This window comes from Heloderma suspectum, chromosome 5 (assembly GCF_057233095.1).
Source record: "Heloderma suspectum isolate Gila_16-S chromosome 5, 16-S_ref, whole genome shotgun sequence".
Taxonomy (NCBI): domain Eukaryota; kingdom Metazoa; phylum Chordata; class Lepidosauria; order Squamata; family Helodermatidae; genus Heloderma; species Heloderma suspectum.
In genome coordinates, this window is record NC_139462.1 from 130,765,753 (window position 1) to 130,787,376 (window position 21,624).

The 21,624-nt window shown below is 44.2% G+C and overlaps 2 protein-coding genes across 4 annotated transcripts in view; one reads left to right on the plus strand and one right to left on the minus strand.

Annotated features, from left to right (window-relative positions):
* The window catches only part of EIF2AK3 (eukaryotic translation initiation factor 2 alpha kinase 3), an 82,114-nt gene extending 73,435 nt beyond the window's left edge, over positions 1–8,679 (plus strand). For 2 of the 3 annotated variants that reach the window (XM_084857467.1, XM_084857465.1), the window contains exons 14-17: positions 660–827; positions 2,657–2,758; positions 4,028–4,090; positions 7,242–8,284. In XM_084857467.1, coding sequence (XP_084713593.1) covers positions 660–827; positions 2,657–2,758; positions 4,028–4,090; positions 7,242–7,406 — 498 coding nt within the window. In that variant the 3' untranslated portion in view covers positions 7,407–8,284. Of the gene's footprint in view, positions 1–659; positions 828–2,656; positions 2,759–4,027; positions 4,091–7,241 lie in introns of all 3 variants that reach the window. The other variant, XM_084857466.1, reaches the window with a different exon arrangement.
* Positions 8,680–11,247: 2,568 nt separating this feature from the next.
* Positions 11,248–14,459, minus strand: LOC146344483 (histamine H2 receptor-like). Its single transcript, XM_084857470.1, has 3 exons — positions 14,124–14,459; positions 13,280–13,456; positions 11,248–12,017 (listed from the first exon to the last, which is right to left on the minus strand). The coding sequence occupies exons 1-3, from the start codon at positions 14,399–14,401 to the stop codon at positions 11,345–11,347; spliced, it is 1,128 nt and encodes a 375-aa protein (XP_084713596.1). The 5' UTR covers positions 14,402–14,459; the 3' UTR covers positions 11,248–11,344.
* Between the last annotated feature and the right edge of the window lie 7,165 nt (positions 14,460–21,624).

Genomic DNA, 21,624 nt, shown 5'->3' on the forward strand with positions numbered 1-21,624 from the left:
TACAGCTTTTAAAGGAAATTGCTGTTCTGATGCAGCCCTAACAAACCATTGTTCTCTTTGAAATGTATTAGATAGGATGTTAAGCTCTTGGTCACAGCATTCTCTATCATAAAAATGTTCCTTCTGGCACCATTCACTGTGTTTCTTTTTTCCTTGTGTGTGTGTGTTAGTTCTAGATGTGTTACACGTACGAATTAATCCTTTGCTTGTTAAACTTATATATTTTCAGCTCCCTTCACTGTCCAGGTTAGCATGCTTATCTTCCTGCCACCATCCAGATGTGTTGGATTGCAACTTCCATTATGGGAGTTGCAGTCAAACACATCTGGGGGCAGCACGTTGGGGAAGGGTGTTCTAACATGTCTGCAAACTGAAAAGAACTTGAGGATTAATATCAGTATCCTCTTTGGGGCAGTCTGATTTAAGAGTGAGTTTGATGGCTTTCAGGATGTTTTTCAGATTTGTATATGTGTATTTACATTTTGGGAAAGAGTGGAAGCAGGGATTCCTTCCACAAGTGTTGTGAAGCTTGACAGATTTGGAAAAGGTAATGCTACAATTGTATAGCCATTGTGAACTAGGAGATTCAGACAATATCCTATCTACTTTAATCTCTTGATCATAATCCTCTTCGTGTTCATCTGATTGGTTTTTTCTAGCCTTCCAACATATTTTTCACAATGGATGACATAGTAAAAGTTGGGGATTTCGGGCTAGTGACTGCAATGGACCAAGATGAAGAGGACGAATCTGTTCTAACACCAATGCCAGCTTATGACAGGCACACAGGGCAAGTTGGGACCAAGCTCTACATGAGCCCAGAACAGGTGCGCTCTATTCCTCATCTTAATCATCGTTCTTATATCCGTCACTCTAGCTTTTAAAGCCTAGATGCTAGTGTAATGAATTGGCTGTGAGTATGAACTGTGAGCCTGTTTCAAATCTTGCCTTAGCTACAAGCTGACTGGGTGACATTGGCAAATCACGATCTTTCAGTCTCAGCCCCCATCTGTAATATAGGGATAGTACTTCTAACCTGTCTTACAGGGTGATGGTAAGGAATATTGAGAAAAATGCATGTAATGTGTTTTTAACACATGGGGAGAGCAATCCTATCCTATGACCCCTAGACAGCTTCTGAGGGGCCATAGGATAGTTCAGATTCCTGGATCCAAGGTCAGAGTCGGCACTCAGAATCCAGGATTCTGACCTCCCCTCCCTCAGCAGCCGTTACAGAGAGTACTGCACCGGCTTCCTCTCCAAAGGCGACGTCGGAGGGAAGATAATGGGGGTGTTCCTATGGGCGGGGAGGGACCTGGAGAGGCCAGCTTATGAGGAATCCTCCAGCCTTCCCAGCCTACTTTTCTCCCCATCCCTGGCGCCTCAGCTAGACAGGCAAAAAAGCCCATCTAGCTGAAATGCAGAGCGGGAGGAGTGTGGAGGCAAAGATCGCCTCTGCTGCACCTCCCGCTCTGCATTGGATGGCTGGAGGCCTCCGAGTTCAGAGGCTTACGGCCATCTCCATCGGTTTGCAGCCTGAAGTGCCTTAATCATGATGTGTGTTTGTTATTAAACTATGCTTTAAGTGGCATTGTTAAAGTTCAGGGTGGTTTTTTAATCCAGAGCACTGGAGAATGAAATGGCATCAATCTTTTGTAGAAGGTGAGTATTTAGACTGAAGAATGTTAAAAAAATATTTCTGAATGTGTTCAGATATTAGAGTAGCCCTCCCCAGCTTTGTGTCCCCTAGATGTTTTTAACTTCAACTCCAGTGAGTCCCAGCCAGGAATGCTGGGAGTTGTCATCCAATACATCTGGCGAGCACCAGGTTGGGGAAGCCTACAGTATCGTGTATGAAGAGTAGATATTTCCAAGTGAGCATGCAAATGTTGAAGTGTTGAGTGCTTCTTGTCAGTGTGGAGGCCATCCAGCCATCCCTGCTTCCAGGATACTCCATTCCATCCCCCCACCTCCTGGCTTACTGTTATCCTTCCCCAACAGATGCTTGGCATTCTGTGGTCACTGAGTATAAACAGCCCTCGCTGAGCTGTTTTGGGGAGGGTTTGCTTCCTTGGGTTTTTCTTCCCTAAATTCTTTTAGTACTTCTGCAAACCTTGGGGTTTCCCCAAGCATACAGATACCTCCCTGTTCCTCAGTGACCCCATTTCAGCTGCAGTCCTGTCAGCATTTACCACCTATTTCACTATTAGAGGAAGTGACTAGTGTTGTGAATGATGTTTTAATAGGAAATACTCACTCTCCCTTCCCCCCCCCTTTCATTCTTAGGCTAGTTCACTGTGTGAAGGGGGGTTCCCACATCCTTCCGTTTTGTCACATGTAGTACTGGCTGCTGTGATGAGGTTGACATTTGAGTTAGAGACATAAGCATGTACCATTTTCAGACTCTTCCAGTAATTGGGGTGCCTTGGACTTGAATTTTTTTCTAAATTTCATTTCTTTTGATACCCAAGTTCCAAACATTTTGCTATAAAGTTGCATGAATGTTTAATAAACCCAATTAAAAAAATTGTTTTGACCTTAGTTGAGACAGAATTTTCTCTTATGGGCTTGGGCAGAAATAAGAGTAAGAAGGAGTAAGCGTAGCTTGTATGAACTCTGAAGAGTTGTTCAGTACTTTTTATCTTGAATTTTCTAGGTCTATGGAAATGCTTATTCACACAAAGTGGATATCTTCTCTTTGGGGCTGATCTTGTTTGAGCTCCTTTACCCTTTCAGCACTCAGATGGAGAGAGTCAGGGTAGGTATTCTGCTAGAAACTATACTTCTTCCTCTGCCATTGAGAAAATGATTTACAACTTAGTAATAAGATGAAAGTTGAATATACACCATTGAGGTGCAAGCAACGTGTAGGCCGTCACCGACAGAACAGTTGGCATGAACACCATGGCATGGAGTTGTGGGTCTATAACCTCCCTGGAGAAGCTTTGATGTTAACTAAATACTTCTCAAGAGTTCTAGGGACCCCACGAGTACACACTAAAAAGTTGTTGCTATGTAAAATGGAAGTTATCCCAAATTATTCTAACATGCTGAAACTGAGCACGAACTGGGGCAGAGTTTCATATTGGTTTGTGGGGGGTTTATATGTTAAGATGTGTACATACAAAAGCTAATTCATTTTAATTTAATTATATAGTGAGTGGTAGTGAAAATACCTGTTTGGTCCCAATGCACATGTTGTGAAGCTTTCTTGTCTTGTATCAGCTCCAAAACAGATGCTTGCATAATTATTCTCACATTATATTATAAATACCTTTTGCCCATGAATGAGTATCTCTACACCCTCCAAAAAGGAACATAACAATTTACATTTCTCCTGGTAATCATTGGCTTTGATTTTGTAAATGCTTCTTTTAAGGTATGTTCTTCCTGTCAATCAGCTGTTTTAGAAATCACCAATGGAGACACAATGTGTTATAAACTGAATGCTAGCTTCCATTGAGCCTGCAGTGTGTAATAAACCCAGAAGTATTAAACAAAGTTCTTAGTGGACATTCAGTTGCTGGGATTTTCTACACTCAAGGCATCAAAGCTGAAATATTCATAGCAAAGTATCTTATTTGCTATTTTGTTTGCAGGGAATCAAAAAGTTTTACCTTAGAGCTAGGGACTAATAGATCTTACAGAATTTTTAACTTTGCCATAACTAGGCAGGTGAAAGTGTTGGTAATTTTTCATCACTTCTCCATATTCTGGAAGATTCCAAAAAGCATTGCAGTGGCAGGTTGGACTCTGTTACCCAAGGAACGACAACATTCTGACAGTCCCTGCTCCTATGGTTTGCAGTCTAAAAATCAAGCTGTGGTGGGATAATAGAAGTATAACTTCAACATACATAGTATCAGATGTTAAAAGAAGAAACTGAAGCTTATTCATTGTGAGGCTGCGGTATAATCTGTACATTGTGGAAAGGGTTGAGTTCTGCCTCTGCATCTGAAGGAGTACAATTTAGTGTGATTCATGGAGGACACTGTTTCAAGTTACAGCAAATATCTTTTTATTACAGACACTGAGTGAAGTCAGGACCTTGACTTTTCCCCCACTGTTCATTCAGAAATATAAACAGGAGGTAAGTATACATTTAGATTCTCAGTCTAGAGTTGAGAGTCATCAGCTTTTCTTAGACTAGGATTTCATTTACTTTACTGTTGAAAATCATCTTTTCGTTGTCATGTTTTAGATTCCCAGTGGTTGCTTGCTACATAGATAGAAGGAATATCTATCTATATACACCTATTCCTTCTCCAACACCAACCTGATCTTTTCCTTTTTAAAAAGATTCAGTGGAGAATGTCCAGAGAGAGAGATGGCAATAGGAATTGGACTTCCTGGGGGATGGGGCAGCGGCAGGGTAGGCACTGTCCAGTTTTCTAGTCTTCCAGCTGCAGCCATCCAAGCTGTCCTGCCAACCTGACTGCTGTTTGATGCCAGATTAGTCACTGAAAGAAGAACATCCTTATTTCACAGTTTTGACAGTGGATAAGAAGGCTAACCTGGCTTCTCTTACCAAGACATGATCAGATGAGCTGAAGGAAGAGTGGTTCCCTCTCGGCTATGTCCATCTGGGTACATGGTACAGCACCAGCTCAAGGTTGGGGGGGCGGGGGGTGAAGTTGCCTTAGTCTATAAGGATTCCATTTTCCTCTCTAGGCTTCTAGTCTAGATAGGTTCCAGTTTTGAGTATTTGTCCTTGTTGGGTTCATGGGACAGATTGGGGATTTTGTTAATATACCAACCGCCCTGCTGCCTAACAGCCTCCCTAACTGAACTGACTGAGGTGGTCTCAGAGTTGGCATTGAGAACCCCACACACTTTGTTCTGAGGGATTTCAACATTGTGCCAATCCTTCTCTAGCACAGGATGTCACGTACACCGTGACAACCATGGGACTGTCCTAACATGTCGTTGGCCCGTCATATGTAGGAGGTCACACTTTTGCCTGATTTTCTCAGCTGGTCTAAAGGAGAGTGGTGGGGTGGGGATATTTTCTCAACCCCATTGTTATTTGGATCACTTCACCTTGAGGTTTAGGCTGGAAGCCATTCCCCTCCACAGGGGTGACTTATCCACCCCCAGAGGCAAATGGAGTCTTAAGGGATTCTTAAGGGCTCTTGACGACTTTACAGGTGGCATAGCTGGTGCCCTCTCAATGCCCTGGTCTGTGACTGGGATACATAGATGATTCGGGCTGCCCTAGCATTGTTTTTACATTGGAAGGCAGGATAGAAATACATTAAATCTATAAAAGGGACACTGTTTCTCCTATATACCCTCTCCTGCCAGACAGAGCTCAGTTCACCCCTTGATTTACCAGGGAGTTGAGGGTGATAAAGTAGGAAGGGAGATGGGGACTAATAGAACATAGGTGGCAGAAAACTTGGAGTCTTATTGAACACAGGTAAGAAAGAGCTCATTATTGAGCCTAATGTCCCACCATTGCATCCATGCAGTGCCATCCAGCAGTCCAAGTGACTCAGGGTCTGTTGCAACCTGATACCTCCGGGAATGTTAAGGAACCTTCTGAGTCACATTGTGTCATGTTTGCTAAATGCTTGGAGGGTAAAATCCCTAATATTCACCTTAATGGGTTGCCTTTCTTTTTATAGTTCAGTCTGGTAGAGTTCAGAATGACATCAGGTCTGGTTTGTTAGATGGTTTTCAGGTAGTGTGCTGTAAGGGCATGGAGAAGGTGCTTGGTGAATTCTGGCCTAACACCTCTATGTTTGATCCTTGCCACTAATGGCTTCTAATGGTGAGTGAGGAAAGACTGAATAGCTGACTCCAGGAGGTAGTGAATGTCTCCTTGTGGGCAGGAGTGGGCCTGGCTTCCTTAAAGAAGGTGGTTGTGAGACTGCTCTTGAAAAAACTCTTCTTGCACCAGAAGGATTGTAGCAGCTGTTGGCTCATTGCTAATATTCTCTTCCTGGGCATTGTTAGTTGGGTCAACTGTCTTGGGAGGCAGTGGCTGGCCAGTTCTAGATACTTGTGCTCCCCCTAAAGGAGGAAGGATGCTCCTGTATCTAAATTGGTCACTGGAGGCCCTAGTGGCCTCCATGGCATAGAACATGTTTTGCCAGCTGACGCTGGTGCACCAGCTGCAATCCCTCCTAGACAGAGACAGCCTGACCGCTGTTATCAATGCATTAGCAATGTTCAGGTTAGACAGCAATACTGTATTGTACATGGAGCTGTCTTTAAAGACTGTTAAAAAAAACCTGCATCTGTTTAAAAAACAAAACCCCAGCTCTTAGGTTGCTAACAGGGACCAGACAATGGTAACATATCTCACCAGAACTTAAATAACTGCATTGGCTGTCAGTCTATTTCCAGGCACAATTCAAAGTACATGGTGCTTGCCTTTTAAATGTGTAAATGGCTTGAGGCCTGAGCACCCGAAAGATATTTTCCAACACAAGCGTGCCAATACATTGAGTTCCTCTTAGGAGGCCCTCCTCTGGCTGTCACTGCCACCTGACATGGGTGGTACCTTTTGGGTTGTGGTGCCCTACTGATGGCACTGGGCTGGTGCCTACTATGACCTCCTTTCAGTGCCATGGAAGACCTTATTTTTTCATGCCTTTTAACTCAGTTTTATTTAAGTTGCTGCTTTTATCTGCTATCTTTTGATTTCATTATGTATTTTACTTAGTATTTTACTTTGAAATTGCCCTGAAAATACATTTATTGAAAATATGAATTCTTAAGATTAAATAAATAAATTAGCTACCCTGGGCTCTTTATGAGGAAGAGTGGGATATAAATCAAATAAATAAAAAGAAATAAAGAATCTCACCATGGTATTTCAAATTAGTTATACCTGCATCTCCCCTTAATTCTGCTTAGAGTGGCATATGTGATTTTCACAGGCAGTCTCTTGTCCAGTAATAGGTTAGCTTCAGTGAAAGAACAAGATCAGACACCTTTAAACTATGCTCTAAGGCTAAACCTGTGTTAACCATAATTTATTCCAAGGGAAATTATATTTTTAATACATTTTTAAAAAATCTTTAAACAGGTTACAGTGAGCCAAACAGGAGTTACAATGAGCCAAAATGTCTACACTCAGCTGGTGGACAGAGAAATACTTTGCAATTGGCTGAGATTTCCATTTCCTTTGTAGTAAGGAAATAGTGCCTAGGCTATTATTATACAATTATAAAGAGAATAATTGTAAACGTTTTCACTGTCTGAAATCACATAGTGCATTATTTTCAATTTAGTATGCAATGGTAAAGTACATGCTCTCTCCAAGTCCCACGGAAAGACCAGAAGCTGCAGACATTATAGAAAACCCTTTATTTGAAGACTTGGAATTCCCATCAACACCAGTGCTCAGGCAGAGGTCACGGACAATGAGTTCATCTGGAATGAAGCATTCAAGATAGCTCAGGAAATAATTTGGCACAACTATTATGAGCACACTAACAGGACTTAAGAGTGGCCATTCAGCAGGAAAATCTTAACATCAAGCAACATCTCTGGAATAGTAACATTCTGCGCTTCATTTTCTCATGTGAGATTCATGCACAAAATTATCATTGGATGAAGCTAAGGGTGTAATTATTTTCTGTCCTTTTGAAGCGAATGACTTTCACATCATAACTTGGCCTATTTTAGTTCTCAAACGTTTTTGTGTTTGAATCTTGTAAATATTTTCTGGGAAATTGGAAAGGATGCCTATTATGTAAATAGAATTAAAATCTGTATTTTTATAGACCCAGTCTCTAACCCTGATACATAGGTCCTGAGTACATTAATTTAACATATGAAGATGATCTTAAAAGGAAGCTAAAATAAAAAAACCTCTCTTTATTTTGTCCCTGGAGGATAACTTGCACAATAAGAATACTGTCATTAGCCACTTTTAGAGCAAATTGTGATATGTTTCTACACAGTACGGGGTTATTGAAAACTGTTAGATGAAGATGGAAGAAGATTTGGCAATTCAAAAAATGGTTGGATAGAGGCCTGAATTGCCACAGTAACAAATGAAGCATTTATTCAATTTTTTGTAATTCCTGGAATGTAGTCTCTAATATGATCTTCCAAGCTTGTAGTAATCAAGTCTTACGCATTTCTTTGATAGGATGTTATTGCTTAATAACACCTTTTCTCACTGTAAATATGTTAATTTTTATTTATAAAATTGCAAGATCAATCCTTTTGGGTTGGTGATGTACAGTATGCACTTGGAACAATTGTTAGGTGCATTTAATTACTGTGACTTCTTTCAAGTCTGATTTAATAAAATCTTTTTATTTAGATGTGGTGGTTCTTTCTTAAAGTTATAAACTGCATAACAGCTTTAGTTTTGCTCTCTCTCAGTGCCTGAGATCCAAAGAGCCATATTTCTGGATGAGTGTGGGGGGGGATTACCGATTTCCCCCATACACAGAAATGTACACACAGGTCGTATCCCCATCATCACATGGCACACAGCTTGTGCAAAGTCCTCTGCCCCTTAGGAGTAGCTTCTGGGTAGACACAAAGGAACGCAGTGGGAAGGAGGGCTGAAAAAATCCCAGTGCACATATGGCCCTTTGTATACCAGCTAATATATTCTGTTTTTTGCTGCTGTGTACTAAGTATAATGCATATGATGTCTGTTGAATGCCACATGAAAGGAAATCTATCCATTAAAACGGAGGGTCTGAATGGAAAAGTCTTCATCTTGTGGTTAATTCTCAACCACTGATTCCCAAAATGTACTGCACTTTTCCCTTTGGAGCTGTAGGCAGATGACAAGTGAGGGTTGCGGGGGCAGGGGGTTGGAGACAGGCTGTACTCTGTTTTTGTTCATCTATCTGCTCCCTACCTACTCATCTAAATGTCCATTTAAACTGGAAACAATATATGAGGTAGCAGTTGAGAAACAGTGGCAATATAGCGATAACATTGATTGGGGGAAAGCAAGGGTGAAGGGTTCCAAGGCTATAAGGAGGAGGTGCTGCCCAAGCAATGTGATAGGTTGCAATACGATAGGTTGCAATACTTGTGACTAGGGATGTACAAAAGGGACTTACCTTGCCCCGCAGCTTTTTTCGCAGTGGGGGGGAGGCGCTTCGCTTCTCCCCCCAAAGTTCAGGCCGGGGGGGGGAGGCTTCCCGCCTCGCCCGGCCGAAATTCAGGCTGGGGGAGAGGCTTCCCGCCTCGCCTGGCCGAAATTCAGGCCGGGGAGAAGCGCCCCGTCTCCCCAGCCGCGAACTTCAAAAGTTAAAAAAAAAAAAACGCCCCGTGATAGGCTACGTAACGATTTACGTAGCCTATCACGGCCAGATCTGCAAAGTCACCCATGATAGGCTATGTTAATCGTCACGTAGCCTATCACGGGTGACTTTAAAAAAAAAATGCGTACGCAAATGGCAGCCCCCATAGGGAGCCGCCATTCACGTTCCTTATTTGGTCCCTGTAGTCTACGTAAAGATTTACGTAGACTATGGCGAAAATAAGGGCAACGCTATTACGTTAATCGTTACGTAGCCTATCACAGGGGCGTTTGTTTGTTTTTTTACTTTTCTTGTAATGGCGGCGGCGGCAGCCGGTCAAAAGACCGGCTGCCGCCCCTGACGAAGACCTGCCGAACCGACGCCGGGAGCAACATTCGTAAAAGGTAAATCCCATCCCGGGGGCGGGGGGGCGGAGAATTTCTCCCCGAACAACCTTCGTAGGACCAAATGCGTTGGCACTCAGCCCCCCGAAGTTTCGGGGAGAAATTCTCCCCCATCCCTACTTGTGACAGGGATGTCTTGTTGGAAGACTTAATATGTTGAAGCATGCCTCGAGGGGAGTAGAGAAGTGTTCTACACAAACTGCACTGGCTGCCAGTAAATTTCCAGGCAAACATCAGGACTTACCTTTAAGGCCCAACACACACACACACACACAGCCACTCTTCATATGATCCCAGAGGCCCTATTGAAAATATATTTCAGTACAGATGCCACTTCTGTGATGGGACAAAGCAGAGCCTTTATAGTTGTAACATCAGTTCTGTGAAACCTGCAGCCTAGGATGCAGGGAAGGAATTGTGAGAGGGAAGAGACCAACTGGAGCAATTCTTTACTGTAAAAGCTAAACTGTCTCAACTCTTCCGTTAACAAGTTCATGCCCTTATAACATAAGGATTTTAGGTATTTTACATCAAGAATAGAGGAACAGATAAAATTTGAAGTATCTCTAAAAATGCAAATGATAACATTTGACTCTAGCCGCCCCTCCCTTGTATTTATGCCAGCACAGAGACAGAGGAGCCTTTGCTGGGAACGTCTTAAATTGCCCAAAATACTTCCTTGCCTGAACTTCTTGTGAATCCTGTACTGCTGAGATCCTGACTTGAAATCTGGAAGTGAACTCTGACTTCATGTGAATTCTAGCCTTGGAGCTTTCTGTTGAACAAAGCAATGTGCCAATAGCCTCTGCTAGGCTATTTGATCTATAAACACTAAGTTTTGCCATGAGCTCTGGAAAGCTGGTCTGTGTAACCTGATCTTCTGCAATAAAGAGTTTTGCTGTTACTTGTGTCCTGTGCCAGATTGCCAGAGGATGATAGAAAGCCAGACCTGATCATTTTCCCAGCTCTACAATATCCTTTTCAGGTTCAGCAACCAGAACTGCACACTGTATTCCAAGGATCATGCAGCAATTGATGTGAAACACCTCTGCCTGAGACCCTGCAAAGCTTCTGCCAGTCAGTGTTAGTGGACCAAATACATTTGGATCAGGGGGAGGAGGATGAACATTTGGCCCCTGTGCCAATTCCCCAATGCAACTCCCACACGCACACAAACTGTTGTTAGCCACTGGGGGGGGGGGAAATAGCACAAAATAGTAGCATGTATGCTTTCTTCTCTGTGGCTAATAGACGCGGGGTAGAGTTGTGTAGTGTAATCGGTGCAGGGGGAGATGCTATTCCTCCCTCCATATCCGAATTGCCACCTGTCCAAATTGCTATTCTCACCACCACCACCCAAAATGTCAGAAGATGCATACAGACATGTATAACTTCATTCTAGTTTGGTCTGTACCGAAATGGTCATGTGCTCTTCATTTGTAGGTAAAACCCCTGTTACCATGAAATATCTCCTGTTACAGATAACCTATCAGAATGGTTGGGTATTGTAGAAATGACCAATGGCCTCGTCTTTGCATATTCTAGCTATTTGGCTAGAAAATCTTCCCTATACATGTATCTTGTAATACAACTACATCAAAACATGCATTTTATAACCATACTGCATGGGGAAAGTGTTCAGTGAATCTGGTTTTTATCTGCTTATGTGAGGTGCCTGGGGTGCCATAGGAACTGCAAACATGCCTTTCATGTTTATGTTTGCTCTTCAGGGGTGCAGAAGATAGCTGTTCTTTCACATTGTACTCTGGGGTCTTGAGCAGTCTTTGTAAAAGTGGCAATTGAAACTATGTCCTCACACATGTCCACCTGAGACCTGTGCCTGCAAGCAAGCAGTTTCTTCAGCGCTCGTTGGAAGTCACGATTGAGGAAAGCATAGAGCATAGGGTTGATTGTAGAATTGCAGTAACCTAGCCATGTGATGATCTTGAAAGTGTCGACCAAAACTTTGCTGGTAGAATTAGCACCTTTGGTGGCCAGCCATACATTGAAGACGAAATATGGCAGCCAACACAATATGAAGACAGAAATGAGGATGCTTATTGTGCGAGTGGCCTTGTTCTCCAGCTGCAGGTTGTTCTGCCGTTTGCTGTGTGGGTGGTAGTGAAGGTCAAGGGCCTGAGAAGCAACCCGAGAGGATTTGAGCCGCGATGCACGATAGATGAAGAAGTACATGCTGCACATGACTGTGAAGGGGATGAAAAATGCCAGGGCTGAAGCTATAATGGCAAAAATCCAGTTGGTTACAAAGATGCATTCTTTGCTGGCATCAAAATCTATGCCAGGTATCTCATTCCAGCCTTTCATGACAGGTAGAAAGGAGATCAGGGAGGAATATACCCAGACAATGCAGGTCATTATGATACACCTGTGAATGAAAGGAGATGAATACTGGGACACCTGTTTTTGTGACCCACTTGCTATAACTTGTGTGAAGGTGCTGAAGATGTGCCAGATGCATTTTGATCATACCTCAGATGGAAGACAGGTAGAGATCAGGGGTGGGTGCTCGCAACTAAACATTTTCGGATTTATGCTTCAGCCCTATGTCTATTTGTGTGTTCCAGAACTGGTTAGATTACCAAAAAGAATATAATGTTTATAATTAGGTTTGGCATTATCTGAGTGTGCTTCCAGACAGATGGCTCCTACTACCAATTAGTTGGATCCAGGACCTGCCTTCTGTTGACAGAAGAGCTCCACTGCCTCTGCCCAATTTGAGGGGATCCCCCTCCTCCCCAAACCACAGCTCACCCCGTTCAGCAGGGTCCCCCAACCCTCTTTGTAGCATTTTCATGGGGCTGTTGAGGGGAGAACAGCCCAGATATTCAGGGGGCTGCTAAGGGGAGAACAGGTTCCACCAGCCCAGTTGCACACAGCTAAATCTGGACCTAACCCAAAAGGCACTGTGCAGCTATTCTGTCTTTCCCTTGTTATTGGACATTTTATAGTAAGGGGGGGAAAATGGAAGAAGCATTGGAAAACACGATGGTTACAAGTGGAAGATGATGTCTGGATCCCCTGTAAAATTTCATGAATGAGGCAAGGATATTTACAATACAAACCTCAACTAGAGGTACCCTTAGTGAAGTTTCTATTACAACTGATAAATACTATTATCCATATATTGCAGATAGGAGAGCAAGGCTTAGTTGGTTGTCTAAAGCCATCTACTGATTTCTTGGCAGAAGTTAAATTTGAAGAACAAATGACCTGCAACCCAGGAAAGTCTCTTGGCCCCACTACTCTGGCATTAGGATTCACGTTTTTATAAGATTTTGAAGCTTTTGTACCCATTCCAGCTGTGACCTGCAGCCCATTTCTTAGCCATATTTCAGTTTTAACGTAATAACTGAAGGGCTATACCAGCTACTGTAGTATGCTGGTGGTGAAAGTAAATTGTATTCTATTCACTTTCGAATGCAAGAATGCTGCCTGCTCCAGCACTTAGGCTGAAAGATATTAATGAAATAGCTCTTAGCTTCTTGCGTCCTTTTGTGCTGCAAAAGTAACAGTGAGATTACTATGTCTGTGAATTAAGTTTCAAACCCCCAAAAAAGATTTTATAATGGAAGGTCTGTGAATAGGCTGCCAGAGCAATGCTCCAACAAGAAGACAAACTACACTTACCTTTGCCATGACATCCTCTTAGAATAATAATAGGGGGTTACTACAGAACAGTATCTGTCAAGGCTGATAAAACACAAGGTGACAATAGAGGCGGTGCAAAACATGACATCAAATGAGATCCAGACTTTGCAGAACTCTCTCCCAAACAGCCACATGCCCGTCACTTCATAAACGATACTGAAAGAAGAGATCAAAATATGCAACTTAGCTAGAAGACCGATTCCCCCCCACCCCCCATGTTTGGATCCCAGTTCATCCATAGATAAGTTCATCTATGATAAGTCCCATTGATTGCAGTGAGTCTGCTCTTAAGGATGACTCAGTCTGGATCCAAGCTAATAGTACTGGCACCAGCATTTTCCAATGGCACTGTTCTAGAGCCAATCCAGTCTTCCAGCATGCTGTTACACCCAATTTATCATGTTTTCCAATTAGCTAAATATTGAGTTGCTCTTTTTAAGGCAATACTTGTCAAGCCTTCTACCTTGAAGGAACAGATTCCACCTTGATTTGTCTGCTGGAAAAATGCCTGCATACCGCAGAATATTTTGGGGCATGCATTATGGCACACTGGGGTGCTGGCTGGACCTTTTGTTGCCCTACATGAATGCAGGATATGCCCAAACCATCCCATCCCATGTCCACTAGGATATGCCCAAACCATCCCATGCCCAGCTGCAAGGTGTTAACAGCTGCTTTCTTACAAATCTGTATTTCCTGCTTTTTGTGTCATTGGCATAGGTTATACCTTTCTATAGAGTAGCAATAGCAATAGTGACTAGTTTTTGATTGAACATAAAAAATGTACACCACAGGAGCTGCTCACCTTTAGCAGATTCCTTACCTAAATGGCATCACCAGACAAGCCACAAGAAGATCTGCCATCGCTAAGGACATGATAAACATATAGGTGATGGTCCGGAGCCTCTTCTCCATCAAAGGGCAGATAAACACCACTGTATTTCCCAGAAGGGTCACTAAGTCTATAAATGTGAGTACCAGTCCAACTGCCACCTCCTGGAATCCAATCCCTGCTTCTGTCTGGTTCCTGCCTCCTTTTACCAAGGACAAGGTTGCTGAACAGACATTGAACACCAAAGATATATTCATATCCACTGTCATCTTCACTACTAAGGCTTAAAGCAGAGGAAATATGAGAGTGAAAGCAAATTAATCTAATTCTGTGAAAAGGGGGGAAAGAAGTAGTAAGATACTGTTAGGAACATAGGAAGAGCCATGCTGGATCAGACCAAGGGTCCATCTAGTCCAGCATTCTGTTCACACACTGGCCAATCAGCTGTCGACCAGGAACCCACAAGCAGAGCATGAGCACAACAGCACCCTCCCACCCATGTTCCCCAGCAACTGGTGTACATAGGCTCACTGCCTCTGGTACTGGAGGTAGCACATAGCCATCAAGACTAGTAGCCACTGATAGCCTTTTCCTCCAGGAATTTCTCCAACCCCGCTTATAAAGCCATCCAAATTGGTGGCCATCACTGCATCCTGTGGTAGCAAATTCCATAGTTTATGTGCTGTGTGAAGAAGTACATCCTTTTATCTGTCCTGAATCTCCCATCAATCAGCTTCACAGGATGACCCTGGAGTCTAGTATTTTGAGAGAGGGGAAAAATGTCTCCCTATCTGCATTCTCCACACCACGCATAATTTTGTAGACCTCTCTCATGCCTCCCCTGACCCTCCTTTTTTCCAAGCTAAACAGTCCCAGCTGTTGTAACCTTGTCTCTTAGGGGAGATGCTCCAGGCCATTGATCATTTTAGTTACCCTTTTCTGCACTTTTTCCAGCTCTACAATATCCATCTCAAGGTCACTCTGAACATTCTGGTCTGGGGGACAATAGCATGTTCCCAGTACTAAATTAGTTTTGGAGCCTGGTATTGTCACCCACAGAGCTTCTGTGGAAGAGACTACCCCTTTTAGGTGTTCTAGCCCGCTCGACACTATGCTGTCTTTGATGTTCAGGGCAACACCTCCCTCAGTATGCCCTTCCCTGTCCTTCCTATGAAGCTTATATTCAGAAATGACCGTATCCCACTGGTTCTCTCCACTCCACTGTTGTTTGTTCATTAACCGAGGTGACTAACTTTACTGTTAGTTAAACTTTACTGCCATCATTACGTCATTGTTATCTGTTAATATTGAGTCTGCAATTCTGGAGGTATGAGAAAAAGAACTCTGGGACATAGCAATAAATGAAAAGTTGACACAGAAGCTAATAGTGCACAGAGGAATAAAGAAAAGAGACACCTTCAAGCAGGATTGGGAAAAAAATGTATAGATTTTATGAAAAAAGTTGAATGGAACAACTTTGATAGAAGCTTATAGAAATCTATGGGACTCATGAAAAGAAAAAGATAATAAAGGAATGAAATAGGATGAATTAATATATTACCCTGGAACAAAGAAAATAAAGGAGGGGAGAAGAGGAATCCTGAAACTGTTTGAGCTGGGGGAGGGATTGGGGAGGGATTTTGAATTAATAAGAATGTGGGGGTGGGGTTGTAATTTCTTTTGAAAAATAAATAAAAAATTTATTAACATTCTGGAGGTATGAGGAAACTGCTTCAGGATTTGTTTCAAATGAGAAGTGGTATACAAACATTGTTAATAAATAAGGAGCAAATGCTGAATGATGTTCCTTGTGAATGAGGCATTTCATTCATTAGGTAAAAGGGTGAAAGAGCACTGAAAACAGCATAGTAATAATAAAACCAACTAACAGAAAATTACAGCACATCTACTCAATGGGAACCAGTCATCTCATCTGTTGGGCAAGGAAACATTTGTTTTCCCATCCGTCAACGTCAATGTGGATGAGATGGAATACCTATGTTTCTGAGTGCTTGATGTCCCACATTCAGAGGACACATTATCCAGAATGGGACAACAGGCACGACATTCAAGGAAAAATAACACTTAGAAATAAGATACATCGTAACCATATCAAAGAGGGAAAAATCAACTCAAAATATGGCTATCACAACTAGAGCTAACTAAACTGAGACTGTTGCCAGGTAGTAGACGGGGGGGGGGGGGATTCTGGCAAGTCCACAACCCCCTGCCCCAATTACTGGACATCCTGGTTCATATTGAAGGGTGGTGTGATGGATGGCTTCCACACTAGCTGCTTCCTTTGGCATTTACATAATTTGTTCACTTAGTCATTTTATCAGTAGTTCAGAAATTCAGCAGCAGTCATCATGCTGAGTAGTCAAGAAGAGATCCACATGCATGTGTGAACCAGCCCAAAGGCATTTGATCATTCTTTATATTCCAGACAGGGGGCAAATTAACCCCAAGATTTTAAGGATTAAAAGAGAAACACATACATGATTCTGCCTTTGGAATGACATTCCCCTGGCTGTGCTAGTGAGAGGCTCATGAAAAAATCAAATGAACAAAACCCCTGGACTCAAGTATGTATGCTTCTAGTTTTGCTTTTATACTTCTTTCTGTCTTTATGTGCCTGCTTTAGAAGTTATATGTTTACCCAATCCATGAAATGCAGCCTTTTTTACACTGACATTCTTTTCAGGTAGCTAAAATGTCCAATATTTTGCAATATCCATTTTAAAATGTACAGTGCTGTCCATCTTCCATTTTACATTTTCAATATGTAAATCTATGTTGGTATTATATACATTTATTTCTGTATTATATTGCATTCCTGCTATTAACCATTGGCTAGTTTTCTTCTCTGCAATAAATCAAATGGAATTTGAAAGAAATGCAGGATTGAAGTCAACACACATCAGGATAAAATCAGTACGGAACAGAAAAAATACAGTGACACAACTACAATGAAGGAAGCTAATGCAAGTGCACTCACCTTGTTTCTTTTTGCTGTTTAGTAAGGTATTGTTTTTTACTTATTTCAGCACTGGGCTGACATTGAACTTGCCAGAGAAATCAGAATCTCCCTCAGGCTGGTGAGCATGCTGGATTAATCCACCTCCTCCCTTCTGCAACAGATTTCTAAACTGATATCTTTCTCTGAGGCCTCATTTAAAAAAAAGAGGAAAAAAAAGCATCCTCTGCCTACACTTCCTATTCTGACAGCAGGATCCCAGAGACCACGAAAAGGATGCCTGGTGGGTATAAATACAGGCATCTCTGTCAAGTTAAAAATGCAGCACCTTGCATCAGATCACCTTGCCAGGGCCTGCTTTGGTCAGCGGAATGAGGGGAAAGTTTCCCTGAATACATTTTCTGTTGCTAACCATAGGACTGCTAGTGTGTTGCTGCTACCCGATCATGCTGAGCCGAATTGCTTTCCAGCTTTTTCACAAACTTGCTCTCCCCAACCCTTGCATCACCTTTTCCACCACTGCTGTGTTTAGTCTTGGTGCAGGAGGCAGTGATGGTGCTCCCAGGAGTCCCAGCAGGCCCCATTTTTATTTCCCAGTAGTGCCTTGAGTGAAGGCAGCAGGCAGGATTGCTCTCACCCCAATTGGCTTCAAGTTGATGTTGTGTGATGACCCATGGAGCTTGCTATTAAATTTTGGCAGTGGCTGAGGTAACAAAGGCAGGAGAGTGGAGTATTTTTTATAGATATACCACCTTTCTGCCAAAGTAGGCAGGTGATAGGGTTTTTTTAATGGCTTACACTCTTAGAGCCATGATACCAAAGGAATGAAGCAGACATTATGCAAATTCAAGTACTCTTTCCTATTGATTCCCAAGACCTCTCCTCAGGGCTGTTTCCCTTCCACCTGGGAGCAATCACTGGTTAGTTCTAAAGTGCTACAGAGTTCAATCTAAGGCACAGTAAAAACAAAACAAAAAAACAAAACAAAAACTGAGGTAAATGCAAGATCAATCAGGTGACAAGACATGAAGTCAAATGGCCCAGTCTGATAAACGAAATACTGCAGAAAAATGAAAAAAGGCGGCCAAGGCTGGCCCTCCCAGGAGACAGGGTGAATTCCTTGCTCAAGTGGCAGTTCAGGAGGTGTGGCAGATTGTGCCCCATCCCAGCTGCTGGGGAGGGCCCCCTTGGGCACTTCCATCCCCACCCTGGCCCTGCTCCCCCACTGTGGCAAATGCCACAGTAGGAGCATGGCAAGCAAGCAGGGCTCCTTGAGGAGCAGCCCCCCAGTCTCTCACTGTGAGCCCTCTCCCAAAGGGAGAGACCAGGCAAGAGGGCTCAGAGCAAGAGATCGGGCAGGCAGCCTCTTCGGAGAGCACAAAGTGGCTAATACTGCTCTCTGGGGAGACTGACCGCCTGATCTCTCATTCAGGGGACTCTCCCAGACTGAGAGAATGGGCGGGCAGGTGGCCTTTCCTGCTAAAGAAGCCACGTATCTCAGGAGGCCACCAGCTCCAGGAAGCTCAGGAGAGTAGCTAGAGATGACGGCAGGGGCAAGGGAGAAAAACCTGGGGGCCCCTCGACACCAGGAGGCTTTCTCTGATGCTGCTATGGCATAAAGTCATTAGGGACACATGACATCGTGGCCACCCCAGAGTTTGCCTGTGGGGAAGCTGCATTTTTGCAGAGTACCTTTACTCCATCGTTTTTCTTTAATTTGGCTCCTCTGCGGTTGTGCTGCTGTGTGCCCATCCCTCCACTTTAAATTCCGTATGATCGGGGCATTCTGAGGGGTGTGTCTTTCACCTGGCCAGTGTGTCTTTCAGTAACCTAGGTAACTGGAGCAACTTGTCTTCCTTTTCAGTGCATCAAAGCCCTAGAGTGCTATTGCAAGCCTTCAGAATTGCCCTGCTGTGTCCTTTCACCAGTGGGAGTAATTAGCCTCAGTGATTATGCACTTCTCTGATGTTTGCGTTACTTCTCTTCCCCGATGTTGTGTTAAATTGCCCCTCCAATGTTGCATTAAGTTGCTTCTCTGATGCATCAGAGCTTTATTGGAGTAGTGATCTGGCACGATCTCAGGATTACTGGAGCCTGTCATTGTGAGCAGGGAGAAAGTGCCCAGAGAAGGAGAAACAGGGGGAGGGAGCTATAACTCCACGACAGTTTGCTGGAATGGGGCAAAATTGGGGTGGTGGGATACTCTCATGGGAAGCCTTCAGATGCTGCACTGGATAATCAGGGGTTTTGGCTTTTGCAAGGAAATCTGTGCATATTGGCAAAAATGGGGTGGGAGAAATAACTACATAACAGTTTGCTGGAATGAGGCGAAATTGGGATGGAGGGCTGCTCTCATAGGGAGCCTTCAGATGCTGTACTGGATAACTGGGGTGTTTCTAGAGAATTGTGAATTAGTTACTCTCCATTCATAATAATGTAGTAGCAGGGGGGAGCCTGGACATAGGCTGGGAAACAAGCATCTCTCATGGGTTGAGCAGCTCCTGCACGGTTGATAACATTCAGTTCTACTCCTCCCACCTAGGGATGGCGGAGAATTTCTCCCCGAAACTTCGGGGGGCCGAGCGCCAACGTGTTCGGCCCCCCGAACAAGTTTCGGGGAGAAATCCTCCACACACACCCCGCACCCCCCCCCCGGGACGGGACTTACCTTTGCCGAATGTCCCTCCCGGCGGCGGGTCCGGCCGGCGGTTCGGCGGGTGTTCGTGTGGGGCAGGAGCGGCAGCCGGTCTTTCGACCGGCTGCCGCCGCCGCCGCCACCATTCCAATAAAAGAAAAAGAAAAACGCCCCCGTGATAGGCTACGTGACGATTAACGTAGCCTATCACGGCTAGATTTGCAAAGTCAGCCGTGATAGGCTACGTAAATCGTCACGTAGCCTATCACGGGTGACTTTAAAAAAATTTTTAAAAGCACGTACAGATAATGGCGGCCCCCATAGGGAGCCGCCATTCCCGTTCCTTATTTGGTCGCTGTAATCTACGTAAAGATTTACGTATACTACGGCGAAAATAAGGGCAACGCTATTTGCATTGCCCTTATTTTCGCCGTAGTCTACGTAAATCTTTACGTAGACTACAGCGACCAAATAAGGAACGCGAATGGCGGCTCCCTATGGGGGCTGCCATTAGCGTACGCACTTTTTTAAATTTTTTTTAAAGTCACCCGTGATAGGCTACGTGATGATTAACGTAGCCTATCACGGCTGACTTTGCAGATCTAGCCGTGATAGGCTACATTAATCGTCACGTAGCCTATCACGGGGGCGTTTAAAAAAAAAAAAAAAAACTTTCAAGTTCGCAGCCAGGCGAGGCGGGAAGCCTCCTCCCCGGCCTGAATTTCGGTCGGGGCGAGGAGGGAAGCCTCCCCCCCCCGGCCTGAACTTCGCGGGGGGAGCAGCGAAGAGCCTCCCCCCCACCGTGAACAAGCTTCGACGACAGGTAAGTGACTTTCGTCCACCCCTACTCCCACCAAACCTGGAAATATGGTCCTTTCAAGCACCACGTGACCTGTGAAAACTAGATGTTAAAGTTACGGTACTCTCGACTTTTCTTGCTTCTTGTGTCCCTGATGGATGAAAGCCAATTCCATGAAAATCTGGATAATACTCCAATGCACTTCTCATTCTATTGTCATGAAGACCCCTTCCATCCGTCTTTCCACATCTGCTGCCTCCTCTCCCACTGATTAATGTAAAGCTAGAGTGGTGAACTGGGCTTCTAGGTGCTGACAAATGGAATAAAAAGGACGCCCCCTCTCTGCTTGAAAGAATAGGGGGTGGGAGTGCTCTGAGACTTTTATAAGCAGGGAGGGAGGTTTGCTTGATGCAGAGTTGCACACTTGCTTAGAGACTGGAGTTCTGGTGTTGTGAGGGCTTTACAAGCAGGTTTTATAGTTTGCACCAAGCGCTATTCTAATGTGTGTGTGTGTGTGTGTGTGTATGCATTGCTCTCTGTGTGTGACACAGACACACAACATACTCAACAAATAACACTGCTTATTTCCTAGGGCTGTGCAGGGTCCCCCCCGATCTGACTCGGAAGTCGCTTCATGGCTTCTGAGGTGGGCCTGATCTGGCTCTGGCAGATTCGGGGGGTCCCTGACCCACCTCAGCCCCAAACCCAAAGGGGGTCCCCCCATGACGCCCCCACGCAACCCCCCAGCTCCTTACCTGGGCCGCCACCTCCTCTGCCACCGCTGCCTTCTCTGTTGCGTCGCCTTTGCCGCTGTCACCTTCACCACCGACCGCTGCTGCTGTCTTCGCCGCCTCTACTGCCACCACCACCACTTCCTCCTGAGGCCTCGACGTGCGGTGACTCTTCTTCCAGGGAGTCACCATTTTTTAAATGGCAACTTCCTGGAAGTTCACTCATCTAGACCTCAGGAGATGGTGGCAGGCTGCTCTTGCTTTCGCCGCCGCTGGTGCCACCATCTCCTGAGGCCTAGATACGCAGCAACTCTTTTTGCAGGGAGTCGCCATTTTTAAAATGGCAACTT

What these genes read in the sequence shown, in the direction of transcription:
- LOC146344483 (XM_084857470.1), bottom strand. Translation starts at nt 14,401, where the DNA reads ATGACAGTGGATATGAATATATCTTTGGTGTTCAATGTCTGTTCAGCA. An exon ending in TGTCTGGTGATGCCATTTAG is followed by an intron (nt 13,457 to 14,123) that starts GTAAGGAATCTG and finishes CTCTTCTTTCAG; the next exon opens with TATCGTTTATGAAGTGACGG. An exon ending in AAGAGGATGTCATGGCAAAG is followed by an intron (nt 12,018 to 13,279) that starts GTAAGTGTAGTT and finishes TTTCATTCACAG; the next exon opens with GTGTATCATAATGACCTGCA.